A 24,516-nucleotide genomic window follows, 5' to 3' on the forward strand; every position below is an offset into this window, starting at 1 on the left:
CGCACCGAACACCTTCTGATCTGAGTGAATATCAGTGACATCTGTCGTATCCATAAATAATCTGACAGATATGAAACAAACACCCAGGATCCTCGGTTTCCACCCTAGCACTCAGCGTCGCCGCTGCCATTGACCGGACCGGCGCAGACGGTGGCGTGTGCGTCCTCACCAGGTTCTTCATGGTCAACTCCGTTTGACTGGACGCACTTCTCCGTCACATTTTGATCATCCTTCACAACGCTGTTTGAGGTAGAAACAAAAAACACTGTTAAAAAACATTATTGTTGATAATTAACTCTGAAAATCGCAGTCAACTCGGAAACATGAGGCGCAACAATCTGATATTTAAATGTGCGTGAAATGTGGAGCAGCTTGACTCAATCAAGGGACTGTTGGGTCTTGGCGGTGGAACGGACTCTACAAACTCTACTAACTGCTTCTTGTTCGATAATAAAAAGTTATCATGAGCTGCATTGTGAGTTTGGGACAGTGATGCTCCACCTGTTGATGCAGCCGTTGCTGAGCTGAGTTTCTGCCGTCTCCCTCTCAGACAGCGAGCTGCAGGACCTCCTCTCCTGCCAGGAGCCCGCTCTGCTCTGTTTGCCCGTGTCAGAGCTCTTCCTCCGGGCCACGATAGGTCCCGGCCCAGACCCCCGCCTCTCTGAGCTGAACTTGGGCGCCGCTGGGTCGGAGGAGACGCTCAGCCCCCCCGGCCCCTCGGGATCTTTGCTTGAGTCGCTGCTGGTCCTCCTCCCGTTCAGGCTGTCGCAGGAGGAGACGTGGCTCATCTGGCCGTCGTCTGGACACGAAGAAGAAAAGAACAATGTGCTGCTTTTAAATCTGTTTGTTTGTTGAGTGAAGAAAATCTGGCTGACAGATCTATTGGCAGATTTAGAATCAGATTATGAAAAAACAAACACCTTTTTCTCATTTACATATAAATAACCTCAGCGTGCAGCAGTGTGAACGACTCCTGACCTGAAAGATGCATCTCTTTTATTACTTCAGTGAGTATATGTTTGATTTATCTTATTTTCTTTATTATCTGTTTGTCTAGACTCGGTCACACGTGCAGTTTAAATATCTCTGCTCACTTTAAATCAAGCAGCTGTGTTTATGTGGTTAATCTGCTCGATCAGGTCAATCAATCATGGAAAAGCTGATAAATCCACAGCAGCAGTTCCTGACCTCATTATTTCATGTTTAATTCGGAGGTGCAGAGCGCCCTCTTCTGTACACAGGTCTCTACAGTCGCTGTGCCGTCACAGCGGGAGTCGAACTTGTGACCTCAGTAAAAACCACGTGTCGTGAGCATTGACTGACACAGCGACGTGATAATTAACACAGCGACCTGATGTGAACCAGGAGATGCAGAACTACATGGAGCTGCTTCACACAAACAACTTTGAGTTTTACCATTCTTTATTTTTATTACTGTTAAATGTGCCACTTTTAGTCTTCTGCAAATTCTTATGTTATATTTACTTTTTAATATTATTGAGTTCAAAGTGCATTTAGGGTCATAACAAGTAGAGAGTCACAGGTAAGATTTATGCACTAACATGTTTTATTTAAGACTCTAAGATGAGTCTGTGAAAACAGGTTCAGATAAAAATCTGGACAGACTCATGACATCAGAACTGAAAAAGCAGAGTCATGGGGTCAAAATGTGAAATGGAACAGAATCTCCTCCTCGGGCGTCTTTACCTCCAGATCCGGCCTCTCCTGCCTTGTTACGTCTGCGTCTCAGGATGACCTCCAGCTCGCTGTCCTTCTTCCCCGGCGGAGTGGGGCCCGACTCCTGAGAGCCGCGACTCGGGCTCCTCTTCACCGTCTCCTGCAGAGAATTACAAATTCTGAAACTCTGACACTGAAATAATAAAATCTATTTCCTTTCCTTTTCGTATATGTGTGTACGAAATTTTGATTTGGAGGTAAAAATATTCTAAGTATTAATAAACAAACCTTGAACAACATTAGAAACAAGAATAACTTCACTGTCTAATGTTCACTGTGTTTTTTAACGCGCTTGTTATCTTTATTTCTGCTGTTTTGTTTAAATGCCTGTTACAAAGTCAGCTGCAGTAATGACACTGGAAATAGTTTCCACATGTAGAACAATGATAACCGATGTACGTATACTAATAATTTTACCAGGATGCCTTTCAGTTCTTCCATGGCGCTCTCCTGTGGTTTCTCCTCACACGGTGGAGGCGGCTGGAAAAAGAAAAACACAAATAATCATCTTTTTGTTTTTCTTGTGACCAGTTTGAGACACAACAACAGGAACATGTGGGGGACACTCAGGCGAGGGGCGGAGCCTGTAGAGCAGCAGGAGGCGGGACATGACGTCTAAACTCCGCTGTGTAAAGATCAGTGTTGTTGTTTACAGCTCGTCCACACGGCGTCGGCCCTCATCACCAAAACATCTGGAACCTCCTCGTCTGTCCATGTGGACGTCTTCGTCTTCTACGTGTACGGCTCCTCTTCTTCATCCTGAGATGTTTGTGTTCTTCAGTTTCACGTCCGTCACGTGTTAGAAACCTCAGAGACACGTCCACTCGCTCACTGAGAAGGTTCCAGATGTTTTCCTGATGTTTTCTCACATGGACTCACTCTGACATTTTACCAGGAGGCCGCAGGAGAAGATCCAGAAAATGTGCAGCCTTCAATTTCTGTCAGAAAGCAGCTTTAGTGACGCTTCATTTAGGGGAGGAACAAAACAGAGCGAACACAGTGTCCCGCTCAGAAAGGACGAAATGTCATGTGTTTAACTGATTAAAACTGGAGGGTGTGTGTGTGTGTGTGTGTGTGTTTATGCGTGAGTGTGTTGCGGCCCCCTGGGGAGTGAGTGTGGCATCACATCACAAGATTGATGCAAACGTCAATATACTCACTTTTACTGCCGTTTTCTGTGGCAGCACGAAGCAGAAAAATAGAGGAGAGAGAGGAGAGTAATCAGCCGGAGTGAAATCAGACTCTGAAACGACCTCATCATGTTTGCAGACGTCCTGATGTTTACAGGAAGAGGAGTTACACTCACATTTGCAGATGAAGCAGGGACGTAGTTTGAGTTGCTTTGTTTCTGTTGGGAATAAAACATTGATTTTCTCTTTTAGAATCTTTCTCTCTGGTGTCAGGGTGATATGACCTCTGACCTTTGACCCCTTATTATTATCGGACACAGGGTCAAAAGTAAATGAAAGTAAAAGGTAGAAAAACTCTTTGAGGTTTATTAACAGATTTATGGGCAAAAAGAAAATAAGTCAACATGCCCGGATAATATTTATGATGTTTTCTGTTCAACAAATTAAAGAAACCTTTAAATTAAAAATATATAATAGTACATCTGTTCTGCATGATCAGAAAACATTTAAATATTTAAACACAGATGAATGTAAACCACTGAAGTGAGTAAACAACCAGACAACAACTATAAATCGTCTCAGTCATCCTCACCTTGCTGCCCTGGCTCTTGACGGGCCGCAGGACGACTCCGTGTTTGATCCTCTCCATCATCTCGTTCACCGCCTTGACCTTCACGTCGTCCACGCCCTCAGAAGCTGAAGAGTTCAGTATATATTGACTCTATATGTATGTGTTACTATCTTTTATATATATATATATATATATATATATAAAAAATATATATATATATATATAAAAAATATATATATATATATATAAGTTTCACCTGTCTTACACAAGTCGATTTTCTTATATAATTTAATGTCCTATTTATTTGTTTATGTGTGAGCTCAGTGCCATAGTTCTATAGAAATAAAATAATTATCATTATATATACTCACACTCACCTGGAGGCTCCTCCGTCTTCACAGAGGCTTTGGAGCCTTTGGAAGACTTTCTCATGATGGCGATCAGAGAACTAAAAGAGAGACAGATTTATTGATCACACATCAATGATTATTACAAAGCCTAAAGATTCTTGTGCGATATGTAACAAGCGTGTTCGGCGTGTCGCTCCCTTCCTCACCTGAGGGGATTGCATCTGGACGGGGGAGGTGGAGGAGGCGGCGGCGGGGGAGGAGGAGGGGGAGGAGGCGGCTGCGGGGGAGGAGCGGGAGGTGGGGCCACTCCAGGTTCGGGGGGAGGGGGTGCTGTGCTGGTCGTCATGGTGATCTTTTTCTGGGTCTCCTGGAGCTCGTAGACTGTGGAGAGGGAGGAAAACAATAGGAAGAGATGAAGGTACTATGATACTACTAACGCCTACTTCAGCATGAATGTTAATACTACAAGTACTACTATGAGTCCTGCTGGTACCGATGGTTCTGCAGATGCATGAGGTACAGTTGTTATCTAGTTTTCCAGTGGGAGCTACAGTGACAGAAATCCTTCAAACTTCCACATTTTCACTCCAGAGTGACGCCTCTTACCCAACACAGCATCTCTGGTCCCCATGAAAGACGTTTCTGTTTTCTATTTTTGTCCTTTTTAAAAGAGTCAGTTTTCAGTTTTGGGCCTGATGACGTGTATGACCCACTTAAAGGTTAATTGTTTGCCAGATTTCCTGCAGCAGATGGGTCAACGGTCCGAGTTAACAAATAAACAACACCACAGTGACTGATGTGAGACGACCTGACATCACTCTGTTCAACTCACAACTTTTAATCATTTCATGAATTTAAATGTATTCAGATCTTACTGGTGAAGGATTGTCAAGAAGAAAAATGTTGGATTTATGGTTAAACCCCATATAACTGGTGTAAATTAGCTGCGACTACTTTTTTTATTGAAGACTAGCAAAATATTTTATGACAACACTGGGGAAATGGAAATATCGTAGATTTCTCCTGCATCATTTCAAACGCATTTTCCCCAAAATTGTGTGTGTGTGTGTGTGTGTGTGTGTGTGTAGTTGCCAGCATGTCAGTAGAGAGCATGTTGATGTTTCATCGATCCTAATACTTCCAACAGCCCCAATGTTTATTCTGATTTTCTAACGGATATAAAATGATTGGTGATTCTCTTATAATCATATTTATATCTATATCTATAAAATGGAGTAGATGGAGGAAAACACAAGGTGATGTTGAGTCAATTATTATGACTATTTATCAAAAGAAAATCCAGAGAATGTGTTTAAAACCTCCTCTGGACTCCTGCTAGCCAATCTGAAATTTAAATTTTTATGTGTGTGCGTTCAGTCCCTCTGTCCTCCAGCTCCTCCACCCTCTCAAGAACCGCTGCACCTCCCGCCCTGCTGTTTACACCTCGTGCCAACTTGTGTGCGTCTCCTCCTCCGCCCACCTCTGTTCTCCAGCGCCTCGTTCTTTGTCTCCGCCTGCTGCAGTCGTCCCTCCACCTCCTTCTTCTCCACCTCCAGCAGCTCCAGCTGCCTCTGCAGCGCCTCCAGCTGCTCCTTCACACAGCTCTGCTCCAGCTGGGCCTCCAGACTCTTCACCTTCACACACACACACATTTTATGATTCATAACATGGAAGCACAAAAGGAAAATACAGATACATGTCCGAGATAAGCATCTCAACCTTCTGGAGAAAGACACCAGGATTTGTATGTTTAGTGTTGAAGCGCCCATGAAAACCATGTGACCTCAATGAATCACATGTGACCCTCAGTGAACCTCATGTCCCATCGTGTGGGACGAAATGACTAAAATTAAAAAAGACAGTGACGAGTGAAGAAATATCTTTTTTTTTCTTTCATTTTTACAAAGTGCAGCCAATTAGTTACTGATATCTCCTTCAGGCGGTGGTGGAGACCAAACACAGAGCTAAAGTGAGCGACTTCACTAAACTTGAACTCTCCGTCACTCACTGGTTTGCCAGGATGACCCCCCCCCCCCCTGTTAGTTTTCATGGTTTACCTTCTGCTGATGCTGCAGACGCTCGTCCTCCAGGGTTTTGGTGATGGCTGCCACGTCCTCCAGAGCTTTGAGCAGCTGAACGCTGGGCTCAGCGTTCTGCAGCAGCAGCATACTCTGCCTGTTGGCCTCCTTCTGCTTCACCAGCATCTGCAGGAGGAGGAGGAGGAGGATGAGGAGAGACAGAGGGAGGGAGGAGGGGTGGAAGGAGTAAAGGGATGAAGAGGAGGGAGAAGAAAGATGAATCGCTCTCACCTTCTACATTTGAACCTCTGACACATCGGACACAGTTCATCCATCACAGTTTTAATCCTACTACTCAATCAACGTGTCTTTTCACTGCATGCTGTTTGTTGAGTACTTGTTGTTTGCGTACCGTTCAGCTAGGTGTAGCAGCAGTGTGTACTTATACTGTGATGGCAGAGTGTTTCTGGGTCGTTACCTCGTGTGCGTAGGTTTCAGCTTTGACTCTCAGGTTCTGCTCCAGGTCCAGTTGCTCCTTCATCCCGTCGTACTCCTGAGTGGCCATCATGGAGACTAGAGAGACGAGAAGACGAGGAGGATGAACACAGACAACTACTCGTTTTTATTCAACCTGGATCTTAGCTACTTTCACAAAGTCGGACAGAACTGTTAGCATGTTAGCACATTCATGACAACTGACAACTGCCTTGTTTCATGCTAATAGCATGTTGACATTCATTTTAACACAAACTATACAGAATGTGTTAGCAAGTGCTATCCAAGGTGTCACCATAGCAAAATGACAAATTCCCCCTTGTTTTATGCTAATATTAGCATGTTTAGATGCTAACAACAAGTTAGATGGACGGTACAAGCTGCTACTACGACCCAACCAACTGGTTTCAAGCTAGTGTTAGCATGTTTTGACGCGCACGTTAGCAGGTAGAGTCCGGCTCATGTCTTCATGGTGACATTAGCATGTTGACATGTTGTGTACGGTGGCCGGCAGGCGACTGATACTGAACATTAGATGAACACATGATGAAGACGAGGGCAGCATATCAAGAGCAATGATTCGTTTATAAAGATGGACGACATGACAGTTATGCAGAGTTAACTCAGTCTGTGGAAACCTTTATCTCGTGTGACTCACCTCTGTTAAATCTCTTGATGGTTTTACTTTGCTTCTCAACAGTTTCACGCAGCTCCTTCATCTCCGTCTGATTCTTCTCTGCCTGCAGACAGTGAAACCAATTCATCATTATCACGATACAGATACAGACGTATCTCTGCTGCCGGACGGTAAAACGACAAGCATCATTATCTCTCTATCTGAATTTATTCATTTATGACAACAGGACAGAGCCACAGGACTTTTCGTCGCGATGCAGGTGAATGTCCGTCCTCACCTGTGTGGTCAACTCTTCTATTTGTCTCTGCTGGTCGTGAATCTGACAAACAAAATTCTTCTTCTCCTCCAACAAGCCGGTCACCGTGTCCCTCAGCTCTGACAGAGAAACACAAAGTCCAGTCACTTGTCGTAAAATATCAGGAACATCGATGAACGCTTCATCAGAGAGACTGAAATATTTTTTAAATCGTTTTGCTGGTGCTGATGCAGTGGCTTCATCGGACAAAACAAATCAATCAATCTTTAAGTTGACGGAGGTGTCAGGCTTTTTGATTCATGTCCCGTGGGACACATCAGGTCTGATTATTTCTACTAAATCACTGCACAGTCTGTATTGGTATAAAATTGACCTAAATACTTAACATTTACACTATCATGAAATAGATCAAGTTCATCCTGTGGGGAGCATGTGCTCAATGAACGTACAGCAACCTGCACATCAGACTCCTGAAAGTTTAAAATTCAGGTAAAGGTCAAGGGTCACCAACAATTTAACCGGTTGTCTGTTGAGTCTAAATCTACGTGTTGTACCTTTAACCTGTTGTTGATACTGGATGAAAGTGTCGGGGCTGGCGTCTGCTGCGTCTGCTGCGTCTGCTGCGTCTGCAGCGTCTGCTGCGTCTGCGTCGGTCTCTAGTGCGATGCAGTCCGAGATGCTGGGAAGTAGCTCGTCCAAACACGGCCGAGACGACAGGCTCAGGTACTTCAACTTCCTGTTCTCACAGTTGAGCTGGAGGTCAAAGTCACAGGGGGGGTTAACGACAATGAGAGATTCATTAAGTGTTTTCATTGAGATTTGATTTTTTTTTACTGGACAATAAAGAAATAAAGCATCATCTGCCGCTGGCCTTGTATTTGTATTGTAACTCACATATCAGTGACAGTAAGTGATGTAACTGTTGCATCTGCCTCTGGATGTTGCTAAAGTTTAATGTAAGCAGACAGTTATTTGCTGGCGAGGCAGAAACACAGATAATGTAGTCAAATCACTTCTGTGCAGAGTCATCCTGACTCAACTGTTCACTCCATTCACCTGCTGCCAGCTGCACCCTGATAATGCTAATCTCACAGCATTGATTATTGCATGTGTGTGTGTGTGTGTGTTTGTGTGTGTGTCTGACCTTTGTGGCCAGGGCCTCTGCATTTTCCCGACACGACTTCTCGATCTCCAGCTGAGTCTGCAGAACGCTCACCTCCTCAATCACCATCTGAGACACTGAGAGAGAAAGAAAGACAAATTGAGTCATTTAGTGACTCATTGTCCAGACTGTGATCAGTGTGTGTGTGTGTGTGTGTGTGTCGGTGTAAAACCTCCACAGATGCTAGAAAAGCTAAAATAAAAACGTGTGCCTGAGGCAGTTTGACGCCCGCAGCTGTCGAACGTGTCACCGGAGCTCGGCGAGTCTGCAGTTATTTTAAAATGACCCAGATATGGAGACTTTAGGAGAATCCAGCCTGAGCGGAGGGAAACTCGACATGATGAAGTAGCTTTGTCAAAATAAAGATCCACTTTCCTTCCTCTCATTCTTCTCCCTCCTTCTTCTTCGGCTGAATTTTATATCCAACCTGTCAGATGACGGGCATTTAATTTTAATTATTTAAATCCCTTTCACATTAAAATAATCCAAGTTTTAATTCCGTAAAACTGCTCTTTTCTGAATGTAGATGATCCAAAGAAGTTTCAACACACAAAATAAATATACAGTTACCGACCTGTGGCAGCATGAAACACTCATGTTCGCCCAAAAACACGTTTTGAGAGCTGATCCTCGAGTCTAAGAGAACATGTGTGGCAAATTTAAAAGTACTCTCTCAGGGCGTTCTTAAGATAACCAAGTCCAAGTGAATGTTAAAGCCTCATGTAATGAAATTCCCTACAAGTGGTCCTGGTGTATCACATTCTCGAGTCCTTGACCTTCCATCATATGACACAATGAGTCCTGGACTCCTTCAGGCTGCTGCGGCTGGATTGTGTTTCAGTCAGCAGGAAGCCCCCGCTCTAACGTCCCTGATCCATTAACAGAGAGCTTCCTGGTCGATGGACAAGACCCCAAATGTGATTATCAGCTCCTCACTCACACAGGAGGAGAGGTGTTCATGTTCCTTCTGCCCTCAAACACTGGCAGAGAGACTCTCAAGCTGCCTGTCAGCTGTTACATGATCTGAGGCCACAGAGTAGTAAAGGTGCAGCTGAAGGGTGGTGGATGGGCTGATTCATATAAATACATTTAAAGGCTGTCAATAATGCAGATATAAACTCTGAGTTTACGTCCTCTCACATAATGAACAGAAAAACCATGACGACGACCGAAACCTGTTTCTGTGTCAGTGAGGCCTTCAGGTACATTAACCCCAATTCTGGATCACAAGCTCGAGGTGAAGGGTTTTCATCTTTCAGGCTACATGACTAATGCTTCTCTGTCTGATGGGGGAGCCTGAATGCAACACAATGAGTCCCACACACACACACACTGTAGACTGTGTGTAGTAAGTGTGTGTAGATGCATTAGGGAGCAATGCTTTTAGAGAACAGGACTTTCAAGCAACTTCAGCAGCAACATCAGCAGCATCCTGTTCGTATAATGATCTGATTTCTCATAAACTTCATTTATCAATGATTCATTCATCAAATAAACCTGATTCAGGATCTCATTTAAACAAGCAGGTAAAAAGCTTCATGTTTCAGAAAAACTAAAAGTAGAAACTCATTTTTAAACTGCAACAACAACATTAGTCTGTTTTTCATTAACTACATCCGACATTTAAGCAGGTGACCTTTGAAAGCCCAGATGAGATTTATCTCTCTGTGTTTCGGTCGAGGAAGCACTGATCAGAAAAAAGAGAGGGATGATACAAAAGGAGGACAGGGAAGGCTTCTGGATCTATTTTTAATCCCTCCCTCAGTGTTTAATGCTTCTGAATGGTGGTGTGATTCCCTCCCTGTCGGGCAGAGACTCGTTTACACCCTCATCTCTCCCTCTCTCTCCCTCTCACAGTCGTTTCAACCCTCATGCCGATCATCCTCTGCTCGGCTGCACCGCAGTTCAGCTGCAGCTCTGTGGGTCAGACGCCACGTGCAGAGACGGAGGAGAGCAGGTCACACTTCTCGCTCTATTTCGAATTTCTACTGTTTTAATCGAGAAACCAGCAGCTGGTGAAACATGACCAGAATGAAATACGTCTAATACTGGACCGATGATTATCTTGAAGCTTTATATAGACGTTCAGAATATGAAGTATTGTCAACATTTTTTATCCTGGGAACAAAACTAATATTTCCAATGAACCAAATTGTTCATTATTGATAATAAATTAATGTTTTATTGTATTTATTTATATGTAGATTATATTTTAGGCTGCTGCTTCAGATTCACAAATTGATCTTTCTTTGAGGCCTCCCAGGAAAACAAGTGAGCGTTAAACCGGCAGTTGTTTCCTCTCAGAGAAACGTGTGGTCGTGCAGCTCTCTCTGTCTGTTCTGGGTCAGTAACTCCTCTGAGTTCACCGCTTCATGAGATAAATGACGTGCCCCTCAAAACCTGTGACGACGTGACAGACTGGAAACAGAGCGCCGCTTTTGTCTTTCCCCGCTGAGCTGCAGCTGGTGAGAGCCTCTGGAGTGACGGTGCACGTTGTTAAACAGATGATTTGGAGGATTAGTCAACGGTTAGCACGTTCATCTGAGTAATGGTTAAAGAATAAGCTGGAAATTAAAAGCCGATAGCTGCTCTACAGGTTCGTTTATGATTTAAACTTACGCGTGTGCAGGAGTTAAAATGTAAAAGGAGGAATTTTGGTGAACATGTCTGTGACTGAAACAGAAACTGCAGAGGATTTAGATCCTCGAGTGTTAATACCAGTGGTGTCTAAGCTGTAACACTAACCCAGAGCTAAGCTGTGGACAATAGGAGGCTAATGCTGCCTTCAAATGCTCCTTTTAAGCTTCGGCTGCAGAGACTGGGGAGTGTACATGAGATCTGTTTTACAAAACCAACAAGCTGAGCCCTGATTTGGATCAAGCTGCACCAAACTACACACACTCAAATATATCTGTTGTTTAATGTATAACTATTATTATTTAATTATTCTCTGGGAAATTGGTCAAATGTCACATAATGTCTTATCTCACAATGTTGAAGAGAATGTAATTCTTTCTCAGACCATGTCCCATGAGCCCACGCATGACAGTCTGACTGTCCTGGTCACGTTCAGCAGCGTGTTGGTTCTTCATGTTATTACAGAAACTACAGCTGCACTCGAACACAGGGGAAGTGCGGCCACAGGCTTTTATCCAGGAACTAGCACAGCAGACTGAGTAAGGCTACGATGAGCTAACAGCGCTGCAGGCGAGCAGTTTCATAAAGCTGAGTGGTATCACAGTTAGCTCCTGGCCACATGTTCACTTACAGGAGCATCTGATGACATGTAACACACATGTGACTGGTTCACTGGGCATGAAGCAGCACTATTACTTTGTTCTTTTTTTAAATGCATTTCCTTTCTTTGGTTTTGGTGGAAAGACTTTTTTGTATGATTCTTTCAAAAATAAAAATAACCTCAGTCTAACTCGCTCTCTCTCTTTGGGTGTGATCTTAAACTCCTGACAGGCGTGTGTGTTTGACGCTCAGCTCCTCAGCGCTCTGTTTCTTTTTGCTGCTCTTGCTCAACATGAATCATACATTGCAGACTGAGAGACAGTTTCTCCTGGTTTCTCTGCTTAGGGCAAAGAAACCTTTCAGCTTTTTAACTCAAGGATGAAACGTCAGACTCTGAATCACCTCCTCTAAAAACATGCACATCAGTGATTGTTGCCTTTGCTCCAGGAACCCTCCTGTTTTCCATCGGTCTCCATCCTGCAGCCACAACGTCTGTGAAGCAGTTTGAGGAAGTTTTCACATCTTAGAGTCTGAAGCTTCATGTGTTTGTTCCGTAGTTTCATCTGATCTGTTTTGGTTCACACTGTAATTAAGGGACTAAAGAATTTTGTCTGACATATACTATATACTTGACTCTGATTGGTTTCACCTTCAGGCGCAGTACTCCACAGTACTACAGTACTCCACAGTACTACAGTACTCCACAGTACGATATAATGTTTGAACCAGTACTACACAATAGTTCAAATGTACCAGATTAATGCCCTCATGGATCAAACATTATATTGTCAGAGGTGAAGACTGCTTCTTCTTCTTCTTCTTCTATTGTTTAATGGTGTCTCTTCTTCCTGTGATTGGTCCAAAAGTCCAATCCAAAAAAGTGTTTTCACTCGGTCGGACTGATTTTGGTGCGTTGGTCTGACAATGATTCAACATTCAGTATAAAGTCAGTTCTTTTAAGACCATGAAACTTGAAACATGGCTTGTCTGGTGAATTCACTCTGGTTCACACTGTTCATATGAAGATCATATTTCAGTAACCGACACTGCAGATTAAATTCAGCCTCAGTGTTTATTCCATCATCTCGGGTCAGGTCTTGCTTTCACCGTTTCGTCGTCAGTTCATCTTTGTTGAATTCGCTCAGTCTGACTTCAAACGAGGCTGAACTCCAGATCATCAGATCTGTTAACATGAGGCCCTCACATGCGGAGGAGCAGCTGGAAAACCCTCATGAAGGACCACACTCGTCCTTCCCCCCCGTTTTCTGCTGCTGGATAATTCACGACAGCAGGTTTAAATAATGAATAGGAATTACATGACAGGAGCGACTGCTGTCGTCTCTGGGGAGAAACAGTGAATGAATAAATGAGTGAATGAATGAGAGACTTCAGTGACGAGGTCTGAAAACAAGAGGATCAGAGTTTCTGCTGACTCTGAAGATTTTATCTTTAGTTTAACTGTTGCAGAATTTGTTTATCTTTCTTCTGTCTCTTATTTTATCATCCATAAAAACTTTTCATCTTTCAGCTGTCAGACAACCTGACGACCCCGCCGGACCGATCTATCTGCGTTCAGACATTTTCTTCGGAGGAGCTGCAGCCTCCTGGTAAAATGTCAGAGTGAGTCCATGAGAGAAAACAGCAGGAAAACATCTGGAACCTTCCCAGTGAGAGAGAGGACGTGTCTCTGAGGTTCCTAACACGTGACGGACGTGAAACCGGAAGAACACAAACATGTTGAAGAAGAAGAAGAGCCGTACACGTAGAAGACGAAGACGTCAACTTGGAAAGACGAGGAGATTCCACACAATTTATACTTCATGTCCCGCCTCATGCTGCTCTACAGGCTCCACCCCTCGCCGGAATGTTCCCCACAATTTCCGGTTGTGAAGCAGCAGATCGTCCAACTCGTTCCCAACAAACACTGACTACACAAAATGTACAGACACTATTTTCTGAACTTCAAATAACTTCTGAGACATTCCATTTCTGATTTGTAGAAAAGAAACAGCTCACACCGTCCACATTTTTACAAAAACTAAGAGCCTCACTTTTCTACTAGAAAACACTTCAGCTGGAGGATTTTAATCTCAAGACGTCACGCCGCTAACAACATGTACTCCACATGTTTAACAAACAGCTCTTACCTCTGAGAATAGTCATGACAGGAGTCAGGAGCTGCCGTCAGCCTCGTCTCTGACACTAAACCTCGTACAATCACGGGTTAAAGAACAGACGCCCCTCTACCACTGGCTAAATAACCTGGCAGTCGTCATGGAAACAAGGACATCCAGCCCACCCCACTTCAAACAAACCCCCTCAGAGGACGAGGTGTCGGTGATGTGGTGACACAGGTGAGGAGGGAAGGTGTGAGGGGGAGGAAGAGGAGGTGTCAGCTGTCAGCTTGTAGGAGGCTCAGAGGAACATGAGACCTGGATAAGTTGAGGGGTTAATTTCAACATGTTTAACCTTTTAAAGATTCGTTTTTAAGACTAGGGTGTTTTAAGATTATCTTTTGTACAATCGGGAAAAAATACTGAGATACACATTAAAGTGGACTCGTAACAAACTCATAGTTATTCAGAATTCAGGAGGAATATCTGTATTAAAGTTCATGGCAAGAAATCCAACAGTTATTACACCAAAGGGGAAAAAACAGAATGACCAACAAAAAAATCTATTCCTTCGTCTACAGGGTTGGTTCTTCACTGTGGTGTGAAATCTTTGTGCTGTATTTTGAATTTGTGTGAGTTTGAAGAACGGTTGGTGTCTGTGGTGATGGAGGAGTCTGCGGAGGCGGAGGAGGACGGACTCACCTCTCTTGATGTGTTTGAGTTGTCTCTCGGCCTCGTCTCGCTCCTCCGTCAGTCTGTTGCACTGCGGGAGCAGACAGCAGGGTCAACACACGGGATCACGTTCCACAACAGACTGAATATACAGGTCATCGATACCAGCGGGGTTCGGTTACACACAACACACAGTGAGGGAGTCGCACACATCAGAGTGTTCAGAGGACGAAACACAAAGAACCAGTTTCATCCCAAAACACCTCAATTTGAAAAGACACAAACAGAACCTGAAGGAACGAGTCGACATGTAAATCCATGGTGATGTCATCTATCCACTGACCAAGATAGATGACATCACTGCTCCCACAAGTGAAGCCAAATCATCTTGGCTGACCCCTGGTGGCTGGCTGCAGTGTAGCTCACAAGTCCCGCCTCCTCCATGTCAGCAGATGGGACATGGACCAACAAAAAAAAGCAAAGTTAAATCATTTCTCTGACATTTTAAGGGAGTTCAAGTGTTCGTGTGTCTGATTATTTTGGTTTTAAACATTTAACCAGGCTGAGACATCATGATTGACAGCTTAGACTGACTTGCCATTGGTGAGGCGGGACCTCGATACCGGGGCTCCGCTCCTTGGTTACTGATGCACAGACCCAGAATCTTAAGATGACAGCTCCAGTATCCAGGATTTACTAAGTTCATTTTTGTGTCGTCCATGTTATATACTAGCATACAGTCTATGGATCTATCAAGGGATACTCAGAGGAACTGGAACTGGAAATCTCACCTGAGAGTAATTCTTAAGTCAAGTATTCAAATTAATATGCAGGCAGTGAACGCATCATTAGAGCTTTTGAGGAGGAAATCAGCTTTTCTTTGTGTCCTGTGAAATCCTCACACGCTCCAGCAGCAGAAAAACCGAAGAATCCGAAATATTCGCAGCTAACGCTTCTCCAGTATCTCAGGAGATTAGACAAAAGTGCAGCACCAACAGATTTCCTGTTCACCCTCTCCTCCATTTAAACATTTGGTCTGATCCCCCCCCCGCTCCCTGCCGAAGGCTGCACTGCCCTCGTCTCAGAACGCTTCCTCCTAATGACACAGACAACCCTTCACTTCTGATAACAAACGGACTCTCTGTGCTTCTGCTGACTTGACGGCTTCCCGAAAAACTAACTCCTCGTTTTCACATCCATCTGTGGAAGAATCGCCTGTTGTGCTACATTAAGGATGAGCAGCTGTAGAGATGAGGCCTGGTCAACGCTGCCTGATGGGAAATGTTGAGGTATCGTTCCAGAAGCTTAAAATTATCATAATTTGAGGGAAATTATCATAGAGAGTCGGGATGGGACGCTCAATACCGATGTTCCGAAGCTGTGTCGAGATTCCGACCTCAGTTGTGTGGCTCAGAAATGTGGCTCGAAGTCACGTTAATCATCCCAAGCAAGATTGTCTGGAAATAACTATTACTGTAATTATCATACATGTGGCAACACTGGACCTGGTTTGGATGTTGGAGGAATGAAACTTGGAAGCAGCTGCAGACGTCTCTGAGGTTAACGAGGGCAAACCCACCATCAACACTTCATTTTCACTCCGTCAGTGAACTCCTTCAAGCATAAACACAGAATGTTCTTTCATTCAATGGAAGATTGGGGATAAAGAACAATGGAAATTGAGCTTTTCTCCTCACTAAATATCCCAGGGAGGAAAATAATAAGTTATCTGACAATAACAACACAGTGGTAGTTTGTTCTTCTCTTGTCTAATCTCGAGTTGATGATCTCATTTCCGACCTGAAGCTCTGGCTTCTTGGCCTCAGTCATTAACGGACCATGTGCAAGACTGAAACGCTGCTGTCCTCTGCATGCACTTCCTTTTAAATGGTAAATGGGACTAGTAAAGCATCCGGTGACCTTCCGTGTAGCAAACACACAAGAGAAACTGTTCAAACAATGTACAGAAGACACCACTGACTACACATACGACCATTGTTAGATATTTCAGATATCATTTATTTCAGCTGTTCTGGAGCGATGCATCAAACAATTCTCCACACAGATCGTCCGACAGGAGGTCAGGTACTTTTGGTTCACGTTGTGCGATGGAAGATTTCCAAGCCACAGCCACTATTTGACATTAAAGGCTGAATATGAGTCGTTACAAAAACTTGGGTTGTTTATTTACATTTTTATTTGAGGACAAGAAGGACAATTATCGTCCAGCTCTGTCTCTGCTCCAGCAGCAGGAAGCAGTTGTCCCACTTTCTCTACCTGAGGTCTCACACACTGTCAGCTCACATTTCCCACAGGAACACAGCGAGGGCGGCCGGTTGCCTGGCACACAGCAAGGCAGTGAGGCTGCCAGGGTGAGCGGTTCAATTCCCTGCGCTGCTCAGCGAGTACAAGGACACACGACTGCATTTGTCTCACATTTAATGTCCGATATGTAAAATCGCTGTCGTCCTTTTCTTTGTTGCTGTGCAGTGATGTAACAGCGAAGCAGAGTTTTAATACAATAAAATATTAATATTATGTGGTTTGCATTTCCGAGCACAGCAGGTCAGCAGGTTGGAGAAAAAGCAGGCAACATGCAAGTTAGCCGAGCTGCTCCTGTCAGCTTCAAGTTGGAGGCTAGTTCATTAGCTTGATAGATTTTAGTTTTTACACCTGCAGGATGTTGGAGCAGCCACATTATTTGAATTATTTAGCCCCTGGGGAGTGAACCTGTCCTCCATCTTATCAGGACGCAGAGAGATGAAGTCTATTGTCTCCTTCTTAAGCTAAAATTAGCTACTGACCAAATAAACTGTTGCAATATTCTAATTTTAAAAATAGAACAGGAAGTACACTGCCCATCACAGTCTCTTAAAGCTTGTGGTGATATATACTCTTCATTCAACTGCATTTCCTGGTTGCTCAGGTGGAGGTTGAGGGTTCAATTTCCTACTCAACTCATGAGATGAAACAAGGCGCTGAGGGTTAGACGCTTAGATTTTTATTTTTGGAAGGAATCGTGGGGGGTTAGTGATGCTAATAGTTCAAGCAAGTCGACCATAGGACACGAGGAAGAAATTTCACCAAAGAATTTGTTGTCCACATTCCGCAGGGTTCACAAAGCTTTTTGCTTCTCTTAAGAAACTGCCTACTCAGCGTTGCCCTCTAGTGGATGTAGGCCTATTGCTTGACAACAATGCCAACGTAAAGGACACGTTGAAGTATGCAGGCAGTTACATACAATGTCGTATGTTCTCGTATGTAGAGGCAGTGTTGAGGTTCATTTATGCTCAATGTTAGACACGTGTACGGAATGGACCTAGCCTTCTGATTATACTTTCGTCCAATCAGCGCATGTCTTCTGGACGCTTGTGGACGGGATAGGACACAAAGAAATTTCAACAATGGCGGAAGCGTTTGTGGAGAGACGAGTTTGTAAGACGCTATAAGATGTTACTTCTTTCTCACGATGTACATTATCGCTATACCTCCTGCACCGACTCTGCACTGCTCTCTGGTGGATTTACTACTGAGCAACATAACAGACGCGTGCTGGCAGTGGCAATTACATCGTTAAATAAATAATAATAATAATATATCAACTCATAGAGCAAGGCACCGCCACTGGAAGAGGTGTGGGGTTCACTTCCCATTGTATCTGCAGATTGTCATGAAATCACAGATGTGAGGCAGCGAGGCAGAATCTATTATATATCAATGAACCAGCAAAGAAATGAACTCTTTCTGCTAAATATCGTTTCGAACCTGAGGCCAGGATTTTACTGACAATCAGAGGAATGAAGTCAGACACCACAGGCCAGAATAAAGCTGTCAGCACATTTGTCTCAGTGAATAAAGGATTTAAATAAACCCCGTCCCCACGTGAATCCCGGTGAAAGCAGCTGTGATGTGAACTCGGGAGTCAGACCTCTCTTTGGGCTTTGAATGGGAGAGGAGGACATTTTTTGGGAGGGGTCCTTCTCTTTGATGTCTACAATAACCTCCAGGAGGAGCCGGCCGGCGGATCACACCTCCTGCAGAATGTCCCATCCCGCAGAAAAACGCACCAGCGGAGGTCTCACACGCGTTAAAAGTGACTTACACGCAGAGTGTGAAAGGAAATGGTGACGTTCAAGATGTTTCCCGATGTTTTTCTGCCCATTTTCTTTATCTTTTAATTGCCTCACCTCTGTTTGCATGTGTCCGTCCCTCTCCTCCTCGCATCCCTCCATCTGCGCGGAGGATGAGCAGGGAAGCATGTTCAGCTCCGTCTGGAACCAGGCTGCGATACTTAAAGAATGAAACTAGCACATGTTGGGCTGTGACTCCATTGTTTTAATTCTTCCTCCAGACGCATGGGATGGAGATGGAGCTGCTGCTGCTGCTGCTGCTGCTGCCGGCGAACAGGATCCTCCTCCCCCTCCTCCTCTCACTGTCATCAGCATCATCTGGCTCCTGGACCCCTCCTCCATCCCCATCCTCCTCTTCCTCCTCTTCCTCCTCCCTCCTCTCTGCTGCAGGCACCGCCGGACTGAACCATTCGTGTGAAGAGGGAGATGTGAGGTTTGGAAAATGTTGTTGCCTTCAAGTTCAATTTTGAAGATTGAACATGAGAAATAATCGAATAAACTTTATCACAATTTGCTGTTGATATTTTCCTTCTTCTGTCTTTTAGTGTGTTTAAGCTTGGTTTTGTCGTTTTCTTTGTTTTTACGTCCTGTATCTAAAGTATGACACCAACAGCCACGGTGTTATTATTAGACAATAATATTAAGAATAGAATTAAGTTACTGAGCCATAATCATCATCATTTGAATTAAATATAGGTTATAGACATATAAGTGTGTGTGTGTTTTAACTGTACTACATGGACACCTAGAGGCCATCACATGCTACTACGGGCTGAATATTATTATTAATAATAATAAAGTTGATTATTTGTTCGGCAATAAACTGAAAATGTAGTATTTTAAATGATTCGATCTAATGTATGTTTTTATCTCACCCATGCAGTTGTTGATTTTTAATTGTATTTAATTATTTAATTTCCCAGGATAAAACTCACTTTGTTTTCTACTGCACATTAAAACCACAGAGTTGTTGCTGTAATTACTTTTCTTAGATTTTCAATGTGTCACTCACATGTGGGACTATTTTCTATAATTAGTTTCTACAAATGCACCGGTAATACTTTCAATACCTTCATAGTGTTGGTTCAGAACATCATGACACAGAAAATTCATTCAATAACAACCGCATATGATAAATATATAATTAATAATATAATAATGTCTATACAATTGTAATAATGAATAAACAATAATAAGTAAAAAACATAATTATATCGAACTATTATTAATAAGTATCTTTACTTTTGTAATATATATTATTTATCTTAAATGTACTTATGATTTATAACATTGTAATGATAATAGATAATCAATTAATGAAAAATAAACATTATTATCCTATACATTTCTTATTATATCTTAATATTTACATCATGCTTGTAAAGCTCGTGTTTTCTTCTCTTCACGTCTTTTTATTTAAAGTTATTTCTAATGTTTGTAGCAGCGAATGAATTATTTAATTAAAGAATAATTAACAGGAGGAAAAAGCTTGAGGGCAATCGGCCAATCACGTGTCTCGCTGGTCACGTGACGGGGCCGGCCCCCCCCCCCCCCACAGTAAACACGGAAGTAGCTGAGCTGCAGCGTCGGTTCCCTTAAACAGTTTGTTCTTGAGAAGGTTCACAGACGCCACCGGGATTCAAACCCTGCACCGTGAGCACAGAACTGACCGGGGGTCAGTGCCGCAGAGCGGGATGGAGAAGTGGCTGATGTTGGCGGTGTCGCTGAGTCTGGTCGGGGTTCAGGTGAACTGCAGAAGACTCACTAACGCACAGGTGAGTTGTTGTTACGTCAAACCACAGACACGACGCCGGGTCAGTGGAGTGTCTGTTACTCTCAAACACATAGAGATGAATATAAGTGAGCTCTGACTTCCCATCACGTGGTGAGTTATTGTCTTGTGATGGAGAGAACTCAGTGACAGTAAGAGTCTCGACATGTGATCGTCAGGAACCAACAGAATACACATTGAAAGAGTTCCTGCATTCATGTGTATGATAATAATGTTTATTCACGTGTGCACCGCTGCTGCGTTCACAGATTTGGGGTTTTGACTGGAAGAACTGTGGGAAGCCTGATGATCCGGCCGTCCTCAAGGCTCTGGCCTTGTCCCCGGATCCCATCGCCATCCCAGGAGACCTGACGGCCTCGGCCTCTGGAGCCACATCTGTGGAACTGGCTGCTCCTCTTTCTGTGAGTTCACCGACTCTTGTCTTATCTTTGCTGAAGCCACATAATCCTCTGAAAAACAGAAGCTTGAGACGTGACAGTTAAGTCAGCGGGGGTTCCGTCCGTCCACGAGACCCATGAACGCTTCAGTACTCAAGACAAGTTTTAACGTCTTGTGCAAGATTGTTTTCTGTCCTCTCGAATCAAAACCAGGCGTGTCTGAACCTGCAGCTGCTTCATGCGATCAGAGCAGGACGAGCACATGGAGCCGGGAACATTTGAGAGAAAACAACATGTCCTGAGGTGGAAAAACTGTCTGCGACCAAATTAGAGAAAGTGTGGAAATAAAAAGTATCTTAACGAGTCGTGAAAGTGTCGTGAAACGTTCTGGTGTCCTGCTCTGTTAAATGCAATACAAATGATGGGGACACAGCTGAGGACATTTGTCAGACTTCACACAAAAGCTTTTTACATGCAGAGTTAAAACTTAATTAAGAACAGGTTAATAGATTTTTGATTTCTCCCGACTTAAAGGATGAAACTGATTTCCTGCGTGAGTTCCCCTCACGTCCTCATCATGAGGACCTGGTGTGGAGAATCGTTTCAGTTCTCTGGTCAACATCAGTGAACTGTGTAAAATCCTCGTCTTCATGTGACTCCCCCAAAGCTCCGGTGAACATTTCCACACTCTACAACAGTCTCATTGTTCTCGTCTCATTGTTTGTGTATAAACTCCATCTCCTGCGAATAGAAGAGTTTAATCGTGCTGAGATCGTCAGTGCTTCGCAGAGAAAATGGAAAAGCAACAAAGACAAGAAAGTATTTAGACGGAAGAGTTAAAGAAACGTAAACTAAGTAATTATTTGATTGGAAACTCTGCAGCCTGGATTTAAAAGAAGTGAGATTCAAACATCTGCAGTTCTCAGGAGTTTGTTCCACATACGTGACAAAAAAACCAACTCAACTTCGCCCAGTTTAGTTTCTCTGGGGACAGAAAGCAGAACCAGATCACCTGAGGTCTGGATGTATTTTGATTCATAAACCAACAGCAGCCAGTGGAAAGAGACAATGCAAATATCAAAACCTGTGTTGTTATTGTACGAGGGGAATAATTACAACCGAAGAAGAGCTGCTTCTTCTGAAAAACACCTCAACCACTCAAAAAACTCTGATCATTTTCACCCCCGTCCTGTTTGTCAGTCAGAAAAACTTCTGAACAGATTTCCTCTCCTGAATGTTCCTGTTGCTGTGAACGACGGACGATCTGCTGCTGCTTCACATGAGAGACACTAACTCCCGTCCTTCTGTGTCTCGTCTCCTCAGGTGAACGTGACCCTGGAGAAGGAGGTGGCGGGCTTCTGGGTGAAGGTGCCCTGCGTGGATGAGATAGGCAGCTGTCACTACCAGGACGTCTGCGATATTCTCAACCATCTGATCCCACCGGGTCAGGACTGTCCTGAACCGCTGCACACGTACGGACTGCCCTGCCGCTGCCCCTTCAAAGCCGTGAGTCCTCTCCACTGATTCCTCCCGACCTCAGACAGTTTTCTACTGTAGAGGAAACAGCATCGACAGCTTGGTTTGTTGTGTTCACCTGAGATAAATCTCAGCTGCGCTTTGTGCCGAGTGTTATTCAGTCCAAGTTGCCAGCTGCTCTCGCGGCCGTCGACTCGTTACGACTCCAATTTAACGATCTAAGCTCACAATCTGAGCTCAAGGTGCAAATGTAGTTCCCGTTGATATTTACAATGAAAAGTCTCTTTGTGACTCAGCTCGTGTGAAATATAAACCAAATGTGACCCGACCCCTCGTGTCTCCTCAGGGCTCGTACTCTCTCCCTCAGTCCAACTTCGACCTGCCCGACGTGGATCTGCCGTACTGGCTGACCAACGGGAACTATCGGGTGCAGGGCGTCCTGGGCGGCGGGGGCAAAGAGCTGGGCTGCCTCAAACTGGCTCTGTCCCTTCACTCCAACTGAACAACGACCCGGAGCAACAGGAGGCGTGAGGGGAGAGTTTGGTTTGTTTGTTTGCACGAACAAAAAAAAAAGAAATTGGGAAATGAAAGCAGAAGTCCTGCAACTGATAAAACAAGATAACAGACACACGTTATACATTAACCCACAGAACCACAAGAGTCTATAAAGTATGGTACGAAACATAGATTCTGTTTTTACGCACAAAAACAAGTTTTTCCTGTTTGTTGAATTCATCTGAGCCATCAAACCTTTTTTTATTAAGCTTCATTTACCTGCTACAAACTCCAAAATAACGTTTCTCCAAGAAAGAAACACTGGAGCTGATTTGAGGTGACAAGACGTTTTATCCAGATGTTTGTGGATAATTTAGAATAATTCTGATGAAGCGAAAGCTCAGAGGAATCTCGTGGTTTGCATCTGATCTGCCTAATCTTGTGCCAAAAACTGAGATCTCTCCAAGCATGAGCATATTTCTGTTGTCTGCAAAGGAGAAGAGGAGCCTGACAGATTAATACTTTTCAAAATGCCCAATACAAAGTAGATCTAAACACAAAATCTAAAATAGAACTCGTCAGTCAAGAGGAAATTGAAATGTAAAAATTGAAATGTTTAAACATGGAACAAGGAACCAAGAGTAAAAGGGAACCAAGACATTTAAAGTAACTCAACAGCTGCAGAGGTGACGTTCGAGTGTTGAACTTTTATTTTAGCTAATTCTTGCACTGTGTCTGTTTTGATTCAAAATGTATAGAAAGTAAAATCTTTCCATGTGAGCTGTTTAATTCAGCTCCCATCAAAACCAATGACAACCAGACCATAACAAACATTTACCTATGTAAAGATTTGAAACCTCTGGGTTTTATTTAACAAAGTCGCAATAAAGCTTCACACCTTTGTTTTCAGATCCTCTTTGTCGTCGACTGATTTTTCTCTGTAGTTAAAAAATAAGGATGTTTCTGATCCTGTTTGAGTAACATGAGATACTGAGGTGCGACCAGGAGAGGGCGATCTTCTCATGTCTTCAACCCACAGTGCCTTTCTGCTGCAGCTCAGTCACATCGAGCTTCACTTCTTCACTTTGAGGATAAACAGAACTCAAACATTAATAATTAGAAATAATAACGACGCTCCTCAGGTTTGTTTTTTTTTGCTGTAAAACTTTGAATTTGTCCATTTTGTCTGAATGTAAATCAAACGTAGCCGTTCTGTTGCTTTTCAAAATCAGAACTTTAACATGTTCATTTGTGCTTTTTCATCTGAATGTGAAGATTCTTTACTTAAATAGTTGCAATCAAGATTTATGTTGTTTTAAAACGATGAGTCAAAGTTTATTTTTAGTTGATGGTGATTTTAAATGTGATTTTCTACTCTGCTGATGATAATGGAGTCACAGATTTTAATAAAGCTAATGACAGATGTTGTGACTTTTGTTCTCTGATGTTTTTGTAATCAAACGTTGAATTGTTCTCACATAAAACCAGAGAAAAACTTTTATCAGTGACCGAGTTGAGAGAGAAAAATCTAATTTAAGTTGTTTAAAGAAATGATCAGTTATCATAACACACGACTCCTGCAGTGTGAATGTGCATCATCACATTTCTGCAACAAGAAGAAACCCGATATTTAATAAAAATAACAAACTGGTTTCTTTATGATGACGAAGACCATTGAGCGTAAAATCTGATTTTGCTTCGCTGCAGCGGTGAAGGTTAAACAGGAAGCGGCAACGAAAACAGAAACACAAAAGGAGGAAGGTGAGGAATTACACACAAGGGAGCTGAAGCTTCCAACACAACGTGGACTCACAACGTGGACTCAACACTGGACACCATTTGTTTTAATTTCTGGATTAAATAATTC

General features: G+C 43.4%; 3 protein-coding genes across 4 annotated transcripts in view; 2 read left to right on the forward strand and 1 right to left on the reverse strand.

The window, feature by feature from the left end:
* The window catches only part of shtn3 (shootin 3), a 20,181-nt gene extending 1,326 nt beyond the window's left edge, over positions 1 to 18,855 (reverse strand). The window contains exons 1-18 of one of the 2 annotated variants that reach the window (XM_069531952.1): positions 18,567 to 18,855; positions 14,410 to 14,470; positions 8,339 to 8,433; positions 7,749 to 7,947; positions 7,216 to 7,313; positions 6,960 to 7,041; positions 6,285 to 6,379; positions 5,846 to 5,992; positions 5,269 to 5,422; positions 3,995 to 4,169; positions 3,816 to 3,886; positions 3,460 to 3,563; positions 3,044 to 3,085; positions 2,898 to 2,912; positions 2,155 to 2,217; positions 1,708 to 1,837; positions 502 to 799; positions 1 to 240 (exon numbers count right to left, since the gene is read on the reverse strand). The exon at positions 1 to 240 is cut by the window's left edge and continues 1,326 nt beyond it. In XM_069531952.1, coding sequence (XP_069388053.1) covers positions 105 to 240; positions 502 to 799; positions 1,708 to 1,837; positions 2,155 to 2,217; positions 2,898 to 2,912; positions 3,044 to 3,085; positions 3,460 to 3,563; positions 3,816 to 3,886; positions 3,995 to 4,169; positions 5,269 to 5,422; positions 5,846 to 5,992; positions 6,285 to 6,379; positions 6,960 to 7,041; positions 7,216 to 7,313; positions 7,749 to 7,947; positions 8,339 to 8,433; positions 14,410 to 14,470; positions 18,567 to 18,638 — 2,037 coding nt within the window. In that variant the 5' untranslated portion in view covers positions 18,639 to 18,855 and the 3' untranslated portion in view covers positions 1 to 104. Of the gene's footprint in view, positions 241 to 501; positions 800 to 1,707; positions 1,838 to 2,154; positions 2,218 to 2,897; positions 2,913 to 3,043; positions 3,086 to 3,459; positions 3,564 to 3,809; positions 3,887 to 3,994; positions 4,170 to 5,268; positions 5,423 to 5,845; positions 5,993 to 6,284; positions 6,380 to 6,959; positions 7,042 to 7,215; positions 7,314 to 7,748; positions 7,948 to 8,338; positions 8,434 to 14,409; positions 14,471 to 18,566 lie in introns of both variants that reach the window. The other variant, XM_069531951.1, reaches the window with a different exon arrangement.
* The window catches only part of LOC109644972 (protocadherin-1-like), a 434,528-nt gene continuing 412,468 nt past the window's right edge, over positions 2,457 to 24,516 (forward strand). The window contains exon 1 of the mRNA XM_069531946.1: positions 2,457 to 2,475. The gene's annotated coding sequence lies outside the window, so the exon portion shown is untranslated. The remainder of the gene's footprint in view (positions 2,476 to 24,516) is intronic.
* gm2a (ganglioside GM2 activator) lies at positions 20,020 to 24,073 on the forward strand. Its single transcript, XM_020105020.2, has 4 exons — positions 20,020 to 20,284; positions 20,550 to 20,702; positions 22,002 to 22,184; positions 22,501 to 24,073. The coding sequence occupies exons 1-4, from the start codon at positions 20,204 to 20,206 to the stop codon at positions 22,654 to 22,656; spliced, it is 573 nt and encodes a 190-aa protein (XP_019960579.1). The 5' UTR covers positions 20,020 to 20,203; the 3' UTR covers positions 22,657 to 24,073.

This window comes from Paralichthys olivaceus, chromosome 9 (genome assembly GCF_024713975.1).
Source record: "Paralichthys olivaceus isolate ysfri-2021 chromosome 9, ASM2471397v2, whole genome shotgun sequence".
NCBI classification, from domain to species: Eukaryota; Metazoa; Chordata; class Actinopteri; order Pleuronectiformes; family Paralichthyidae; genus Paralichthys; species Paralichthys olivaceus.

What these genes read in the sequence shown, in the direction of transcription:
- gm2a (XM_020105020.2), top strand. Translation starts at nt 20,204, where the DNA reads ATGGAGAAGTGGCTGATGTTGGCGGTGTCGCTGAGTCTGGTCGGGGTT. An exon ending in GAAGACTCACTAACGCACAG is followed by an intron (nt 20,285 to 20,549) that starts GTGAGTTGTTGT and finishes CTGCGTTCACAG; the next exon opens with ATTTGGGGTTTTGACTGGAA. An exon ending in GCCGCTGCCCCTTCAAAGCC is followed by an intron (nt 22,185 to 22,500) that starts GTGAGTCCTCTC and finishes GTGTCTCCTCAG; the next exon opens with GGCTCGTACTCTCTCCCTCA.